The 8,857-nt window shown below is 47.3% G+C and overlaps 1 protein-coding gene across 2 annotated transcripts; it reads left to right on the forward strand.

The window, feature by feature from the left end:
• Nucleotides 1–499: 499 nt before the first annotated feature.
• Nucleotides 500–3,828, forward strand: LOC141028090 (uncharacterized). 2 transcript variants are annotated; one of them, XM_073505951.1, is made up of 5 exons: nt 501–877; nt 962–1,043; nt 1,131–1,195; nt 1,304–2,831; nt 2,885–3,828. In XM_073505951.1, the coding sequence occupies exons 3-4, from the start codon at nt 1,162–1,164 to the stop codon at nt 2,299–2,301; spliced, it is 1,032 nt and encodes a 343-aa protein (XP_073362052.1). In that variant the 5' UTR covers nt 501–877; nt 962–1,043; nt 1,131–1,161; the 3' UTR covers nt 2,302–2,831; nt 2,885–3,828. The 2 variants fall into 2 exon arrangements, with proteins under 2 accessions (XP_073362051.1, XP_073362052.1); XM_073505950.1 differs by having other exon boundaries at nt 500–1,043.
• Nucleotides 3,829–8,857: the final 5,029 nt, after the last annotated feature.

Raw genomic sequence — 8,857 nt, forward strand, 5'->3', positions numbered from 1 at the left:
GATCTTGACGTCCATGGCGTCACATGCTGTTCCTGGCTAAATGCACAAATCTAACACCCCATCTCTACAGGAGTACCGCTACTACTAGGACTATCAGAGTACTAATATTTCTCCTTCCGTGGGTGGAGATTAAGCCGAGATTTAGCTCAGCACGTTCGAGCTGACCCCCGGCTCAGACCCCCGCTCGCCGGCGCCGAGGAAGAAGGAGACGGCGGCGAACGGCACGACAATGAGGAGAAGCCACGCGGCGACGAGCGCGAAGAGCAGAACGACAAACCGCGCCGGGTCGGCCGCGGCCGCGGTTGTGGCCGGCGTCCGGGCGAGGACGACGCCGGCGAAGTGGGCGAGGAAGACGCCAACGAGGTAGGCCATCGGGAGGGCGACGAGGAGGAAGGCGGCCGCCTCGTCGACGGCGGGGCTGCGGGTGGACGGCCCGCCGCCGCCCAGGAAGCAGAGGAGCGGCAGCAGGATCTTGGCGCAGCCGTCGGCCAGGTGGAAGGGGGCAAATAGCTCCCATGCGACATCTTTGAGTTGAATTGTCTCTCATGCGACGTTGTTGGTTGTAATGGCTCTCATGCGACGTCTCCCAGCACAGAAATAGCTCAAGCAAGACAACCCGTTTACGCGGCTAGTTGGCTGTTAGTTAGGCTGAGGTTTGGTTAGGACACCGGGGGTTATGTGCTCTGACTGGTGGGGTCCACCTAGGGCCACGTAGTCAAGAGTCAACCGTCCACGACTCGACCGGTGACTGTGTGACCGTGCTCGACTCGCCCGTGCTGGACTGGGCGAGCGGCGCCGCCGTAAGCATCTTCTCCGGCAGCGGTTTCTTCTCCGCGGTGGTGGAGCGCATTTCTCGGTAGCGGCAAAGCTATTGCGAGTGACCCCGAAACCCTAGTCCCACTCCCCTGAATTTTGGGGGATCTGTGGCCTCATGCTGCCCCTCTGTTTCTTGGCGATTTAGAATCTCGATTGGATCCGGGGGCTGTTTCTTCTCCGCGGCCCGCCCGGTGGTGGAGCGCCTTTCTCGGCAGCGGCTATTGCGAGTGAGTATTTTCCAAACTCTAGTCCCATTCCCCAGAATTTTGGATAAATATGTGGCCTCATGCTACCCCTGTTTCTTGGCGTTTTAGAATCTCGATTGGATAGGAGCGCGGGGGCTGAATGAGATGGAGCGAGGAGACAGTGCTTCAAATCGGTAATGCCGCCCTCTTTTCTATTTTAGCTGTTATCGAACTCGATTTGGTAGTGACTGTCGCTTACACTGCCGCCGCTGCCTGCCATTGACAAAACAGGGGAGGTTCAGGTTCTGCCACCACATTCGCAATTATAGTGGAATTTTTTCCCTGTAAAGCCAAGCTCAGTGATGGCAGTGTCCAAGACATTGATAGAGATACCACCGTGAGGTTGGATGTCGAATTTGCAGACGTTGATCCCCAGGAATTGGAGAGCATGAAGGAGAAGGCCGTGGGCAATTTGGTGAAGAGAATTGGGGAGAGTATTGTTTGGGGTCCAGAACAAGAGGTATCTCTGCAACGTTTCGATAACTATAATGGTGAATATGTGAGAATTGAAGATGGAGAATCCATGGTTGCTGAAATTGATCAGCAAGAAGGGTGGGCAAGCAAACAAGTAACATTTTATGCTGAGCTAATTGATCTGCAAACTCATTCCAGAGTTGGTTATGTGCCATCAAAGATGGCTGCACAGGTGGAAGATAATGAGTGGGTTTCACAAAAGAAGATGTTGGCATTGTTGACTGAACCGACTGTAGTAGCTGAAGATACAGGGACTGATGCAGATGGAGAGGAGGGAACCCATGGTGCTAGGAAGATTGTTGTTGACTGGAATGTAGTAGAGTTGAATGAAAAAACAGATTTGGTCATTACACCAATATCTGACATTGATATGGCCGAAATGTTTGGCATTCAAGTTGATGACAAAGATAAGGAGAAGGATGACAGTTCTTTGCCTGCTGATGGTAACACATGCCCTAGAAATGCAAATGAGGATGAAGAAGAGCTGATGAGAGAGGCTGCAGATGATGTGGATGATGCAGATGATAATGAGCTGGTTTGTTTGTATGACAAAGAGAACCCAGTTATTGAGGTGGGAAAGTTGTGGCCAAGCATGAAGGAGTTTAGGATGTCTTTCAGGACCTATTCAGTGAAAATAGAGTTTGATGCCAAGACTATGTGGACTGATCGAAAAAAAATTATGCTCGGTGCAAAGGTTATGATGGTGGTGGCAATCCTTGCAAATGGTACTTGTCTGCCAGACTACAACCTGATGGAAGTACAGTAAGGGTAAATCAAATACCACACCAGCATACATGTATGACCACTTCACAGAGAGTTTCAAAGATGACATCACAGCTTTGGGTTACAGAGAAGATTACTCCTATTTTAGCCAAGACTCCAAACACTACTGCAAAGAGGCTTAAAGTTGACTTGGAGAAGCTGTACCCCATCCAGCTGCAATATACCACAGTGTGGAAAGCAAAACAAAGGGCCATGAAATCATTGTATGGTGACTGGGCAAATACATTTAGGATGTTGTATAGTTTTAAAGCAGAGGTGGAGAAGAGGTCACCTGGAAGTGTGGTGGAGATAGATACAGAGGTAACAGAGGATGGCAAGGTTTTATTCAGCAAGTTTTTTATGTGTTTGAAGCCTTGCATAGATGGATTCAAAGCAGGTTGTCGTCCATATTTGAGCATAGACTCATCTTTTTTGACTGGAAAGTGGAATGGTCAGTTGGCTGCATGTAATGCTCTAGATGGACACAACTGGATGTTCCCAATTGCAATAGGAATGTTTCAATCAGAGACAGAGGCATCATGGATATGGTTCATGATGCAATAGGAATGTTTCAATCAGAGACAGAGGCATCATGGATATGGTTCATGATGCAACTGAAAAGATGCATAGGGCCAGTTTCTCCTTTGGCCATCCACACAGATGCATGTAGAGGGTTGGAAAATGCAGTAAAAAATGTTTTCCCCCATGCTGAGCAGAGGGAGTGCTTTGGACATATGTGGATGAATCTGATAAAAAAATTCAGAGGAGATGAATTTGGGCGCATGTGGCCAGCAGCAAGATCCTACACCAGACAGACACATTCCTATCACCTTGGTAAGATATTGGCATCATGTAGTGATAATGAATTTGCTTCATGGTTGAACACACACCATTCTCTGTTGTGGTATAGATCAGGTTTTAATACTGCCATAAAATGTGATCATATCAATAACAACTTGGCAGAAAGTTTTAACAACAAAGTGAAGGATTTGAAAGACTTTCCTGTGCATGACATGGTGGACCAAATAAGGATCATGATCATGCGTTTGTGGGAGTTGAGAGGAAAAATTGCTAATATTTTGGAAGGGGACAAGCTTCCAGCAGTGGTACAACAGGTGGTCAACATGAGTAGAAATCTTTCACATCTATCTGTTGAGAAATCTTCCTTGTGGGGTGCTGAAGTTAGAGATACAAAGAGTGGCAAGAGGCATGTGGTAAATACTGAGTTGCATGAGTGCACTTGCCAAGAGTGGCAACACACTGGAAAACCATGTGAGCATTCCATACTTTTTTTGGCATCTAAACCCAGGTTAAATATGCACCCATATTTGCATGAGTATTATTCAGTACAAAAATTCAAAGCTGCATATGCAAGTCCAATTCCTGCACTGACTGACCAATCTCAGTGGCCTGAGGTGGAAATAGAATTTACCTTGTGTCCCCCTGTCACTAGAAGAAAGGCTGGGAGGCCAAAACAGAGCAGATTCAAAGCTTGGTTTGAGAAAGGTGGTTGTAGTAAGAAGGGGAAAAAGGAAAAGGAAAAGAATGATAAGCCCAAAAGGGCTCAAAAAGGTAACAAAAATAGGTGCAAGTTATGTGAGGTACTTGGGCACAGAGTTGGTTCATCCAAATGCATCTACACTCCTCAGAGGCCAAAATATGTTTATGTTACTGTTTTTGCAAGTTTTTGATTTTGCTACTTGTTCTAGTATCTAACCAAGTGAAATGCTTTATTTTTTAGGAGGAAGCGTGCAGAAAAAGCCCCACCTCTTGTTGTTGAACAGTGCTGGCCAGTGAAAAAAGCAAGACTCAATGGCTTTAGAAGGAAGAGCACTAAGCAGATAATGTTTGGCGACAAAGATATGGAGCAAACTGAAACTGTTACTGCTGAACATGAGCTAAGTGTTTCTGTTTTGGACGATGTGATGCATACTGAATCTGTTTTGCAGGCGCTAGGGCAATCTGAAACTGTTGCAGATGAAGCAACTGTTGTGCTACCATGCGAATCTGCTTTGACAGCTGTGTTGCCATGTTTGGAGGTTGTGTTGCCAAGTGTTGAGTTGCAAACTGAAGTAGTTGAACAATGTGTGCCATCTACTCAAGCTGCAGAAGTGCAAACTGAAGAAGTGGGACATGGTGAGGGGCAAAAGTTGAGGGGGCCTAGTGGAGTTGGCAAGAAAACCAAGGGGCCAAAAAGCAAGAGCATCAGCATCAACAAACTATGCGCCGTGGAACAAAACGGTGGAAAAAAGCAGAAGAAATCGAGTGGTAGAAAGAAGCGAAATAAATAGAGTCGAAATCATTCAAATTTGATGTGAAAACTTATGTTTGTTGTCATTTGATGTGAAAACTTATGTTCTTTCATGTGAAAACTTATGTGCTATGATGTTGATTTGACTTGAAATAAAATTCAAATTTGAACCAACATTCAAATTTGAACCTATCTCCAATATTTTTGGAGTTCATTTGTTTGTTCTGTAATGTTGCATTGTTTTATGTACTACTATGCACTTTAGTTCATAAATCCAACCCTTTTTGTGAAGTCCAGCTCATAGTCACTGAAAATGTTGTCCAAACAGGCTCCAAAGTAAGAGAAAACGACCCCATTTCTAAGCAAGTTTTTTTCGACCTTCTCAAAATCACAAAAAAAGATTTTCTTAGCTTATATTATACCTATATAGGATCAATACGAAGTCTCACCTTTTTTTGAATAAGTATTCATATTATTAATTTATTTTTGAAAAACCACCCTTTAATACAAAGTCAGCAATAAAACAAGTTTAAAAATTTAAAATGCAAAAATAACTTCAGATCCTCCTTAGTCACTCCAAAATGAAGCTAAGGTGAGGTTTTTGATTTTTTGCATTTTCAAAACCTCAAACCCTCTTCTCACTCCTTTGAACTCCATGCAACCTCAGTCGAGATAGTCCAATTTGTGAAGGTTTTTTCATGCAAAGATCATTAGATCAAGTTTATCATTTTATATCATAACTATGTAACATAACAAGACTATATGCGCAGGTTTTTCATTTTTTAGATTTTTTTTGAATTAGTTATACACATTTGAATGTTCGGTCAAACCTTTCAAAACCCCGTTGACTGCCTCCAAAACCCATGTAACCCTAGCGCCAAACGTCCCCCGTCGATCTAACCCTAACGCCAAACTGCGGCCGTTGGATAGGCCTTCTAGAAGGATTCCGTGGGGGCGATCCGTGGGAGCCCTGATTCTCCAATCTGATTGGCCACCGTTTTTTTTCTCTGACGAACAGATAACGTTGAGCGGGGGAGCATCTCAGTGACCGTTGGGCCGAGCGGATCGGGCCCGGCGGAGCCTGGCGTGCGTGCGCACGGCCGTCGAGCTGGGGGGATGGGCTGCATGCGAGAGGGTCATTGACATGTGGGCCATCCCTGTCCCATGCATGCCATGCAACGGCGTCGCAGCCTAGCTGTTCCGTGCTCGTGAACGCTGGGACACAGCCTAACGCTTTGCATGCGGGCTTGCATGCACGCATCGACGCAGTAAAGCAGCGGCAGGGGCGCAGCGTATAGGTACGTCGCATCTAAGCTATTTTTAACAAATGCATGTTTGAACCTGAGACACGGGACGGACGCGTCGGTGGTGCAGCTCCTTTTTCAGTGTCACCTGCGGATGAACGGACCTGTTTCCCACGCGGCGTCACCGTCGATGCAAGTCCACGAAACGATGCATCTCGCCTGTGCCGCCCGTGCCCCTTTGGATGCTCTGCCCGCCGTTTTTGAATTAATGCCCGCAATTACTTATGCCAGCACGAACGGAGAAGAGAAAACGATCGAAGGCATCGTGTACACATTGACTATGGCTGCAACGCGGCTATAAAAGGGCACCATTTCCTCATCCCTCTCACACTCATCTCTCAAGCCTCCTCCGCTTCTTCGTTTCGAGCCAAATCCACCACTCGAGCCACCATGCAGTTCTACGGCCCTACCTACCGTCGCCCTCGCACCGTGCCGGAGAGGGAGTACCCGGCCGAAGTCATCGTCGAGAATAGCCTGAGGGTGTGGGCCATCTCAAGGTGGAGGGGCCCTAGAGAGTTGACTCGCTTCTTCCTCCAAGCCGGCTACCGCCACCTCCCTCCGGGCACTCCGCCCATGTTCCACCTCCATGAGCAGTACGATGGCGACGCCAATGGCATCGTCATCGGCCTCCACGTCACCTTCACCAACCCCTACGACGCTCACCACCTCCTCGGCCAGGTGTTCTGGTGTGGATGCGAATTTATCGCGTTCACCACCTACAACATCTTCACCAACTTCCACCACATCTTCCCCCACCCGAACGACATGCACACCCTCCCCTACCAGATGCCGAAGAACGACGAGTGAGGGGCGCCGGCTAAGGAGGGGCCAAGGAGTTGTTCAAGTGCGAGTCTTTCTATCTATCTAGCTTGTGTTTGTGTTGGTTCGGGCGTGTGTGCCCGTGTCTTCTATCTATCTAGTTTTAATTATTTTCCTTTCATGTTTTATGAACTATATGTTGTAAGGGGATGCCCCTCTATATGTTCTATCTATCTATGCTACTAGGGTACCCGATGCCCCTCTATCGCGTGCTATCTATTAATGTTTTTTCGGGCCTAAAGTTTCTCCATTGCATTTTATTTATGTGGCCATGTGAACTAAAAAATGCACTAAAACATGATCCAATCATATAAGTTGTTGTTAGCACGTGTCTAGTTAATTATCTTCCTTTTATGTTTTATGCACTATATGTTGTAAGGGGATGCCCCTCTATGTTGTAAGGAGATGCTACTAGGGGCACACTAGATGTCTTTTTTTTGAGAGGGGCACAACCTTTTTCGGTTGAAACACATGAGTAAAAACTTTGAAAACACCATAGCACAAATCATTTTTTTTAAAAAATGATGCTTGGTTGAAATAAACTAGAACCAAACAATTGCAACTTTTTTGGTTCACAAAGACTGCAAGTTAGACTGCTAACTAGAACCAACCTTTTGTTTTAGCCGAAACAACACGGGACCCTACCATCGGACACGATAGCTTATGCATAAAAATAGCTCAAATAATTATCAGATGAGTTATCTCAAAAGAGGTGAGTGCAGGAAACTTAAAATTTGTGAAATAACCTAAAGCTGAAAAGATATATCGATGTCAATGACCGTGTGCACTTTTTTTTGCACTAGCTACACTTCTTTTATCAATGGGCCTGGTTATGTTCTATTCGGCCCTGCCTAACTTCTCTATGGGCCTGGCCTTTTTGGGCAACTGTGGACGAACTTTTTTTCCTTTTCTCCCTCTACCACTGAAACTGAAACTGATGACGAACTGAAAACTGAAAAAACGAGGCCGAAACAGAGTGGAGAAGACATGCCGAATCCGTACAGCGCAACAGTTTTATTCAAATATCCATATCATTACGATTACAAATGATGCCCAATCTATTCACTTACGACTAATTATCATCACATAAACAAATGCGAGAGCAATTACACAAACATAAAAAAGTCCGGCCATCAGCCCCATCAAATTGCCCTGCTTCTGCAATTCGATGAGTTTCTTCATCTGCTTGTTCAGCTTCTTCAGCTCTGCCGTCACTCCTGCATCCCCCACAGTAGCACCAATGGAATGGGCGCCCCCAATGGAATTGCCAGATCCAGGGGCCCCAGATCCAGACGCGCCCGATCCAAACTTGCCCAACTTCTCCGCCTCCAACGGTAAATCGAGCTCCCCTGATGCACCCTCTAGTTGAATCCGCTCTATGTACTCATCTAGCCACTCAAAATGGGTGCATTGCTTCAATTTCTGAAATCGGAAAGATGAACCCTAAATCCCAAATCCGATGAAAAATGGGCAAATATGAAATTGGGAGACAAAAACCAAAATTGGCATATTGAGAAGTAAAATCTCACCTTTCCCTGCTCTGGTTTGCTCTCGCATTTCACGAATTCCCGCCCAAGGTTGCCATTCTTGTCGGTCGTTGTGACTAGCCGCTTCAGGGGTGCGATACGTGGGCATGCAGGGCACCTTGTCATGGGCACTGCGCCATAGCGCGGCCATGAGCGGCGGGAGGCTGAAGCGGAGCTCGATATTGCTAGGTCGCGGCCCGGAACGGCGTTGCTGCGCGTCGTCGCCGGAGAAGAAGAACAACAACGGTCGGGGAGGGGGGGAGGATGGGCTCGGGAGCTGCACGGCTCGGGGCACGGCTCGGTGTCCTCTTGTACCAAATCCACCACTCGAGCCACCATTCAGTTCTACGGCCCTACCTACCGTCGCCCTCGCACCGTGCCGGAGAGGGAGTACCCGGCCGGAGTCATCGTCGAGAATAGCCTGAGGGTGTGGGCCATCTCAAGGTGGAGGGGCCCTAGAGAGTTGACTCGCTTCTTCCTCCAAGCCGGCTACCGCCACCTCCCTCCGGGCACTCCGCCCATCTTCCACCTCCATGAGCAGTACGATGGCGACGCCAATGGCATCGTCATCGGCCTCCACGTCACCTTCACCAACCCCTACGACGCTCACCACCTCCTCGGCCAGGTGTTCTGGTGTGGATGCGAGTTTATCGCGTTCAC

This window comes from Aegilops tauschii, chromosome 7 (assembly GCF_002575655.3).
Source record: "Aegilops tauschii subsp. strangulata cultivar AL8/78 chromosome 7, Aet v6.0, whole genome shotgun sequence".
NCBI lineage: Eukaryota > Viridiplantae > Streptophyta > Magnoliopsida > Poales > Poaceae > Aegilops > Aegilops tauschii.

Coding starts and splice junctions, on each gene's coding strand:
- LOC141028090 (XM_073505950.1), top strand. CDS start 1,162: ATGAGATGGAGCGAGGAGACAGTGCTTCAAATCG. Junction 1,196..1,303: donor GGAGACAGTGCTTCAAATCG/GTAATGCCGCCC, acceptor GGGGAGGTTCAG/GTTCTGCCACCACATTCGCA.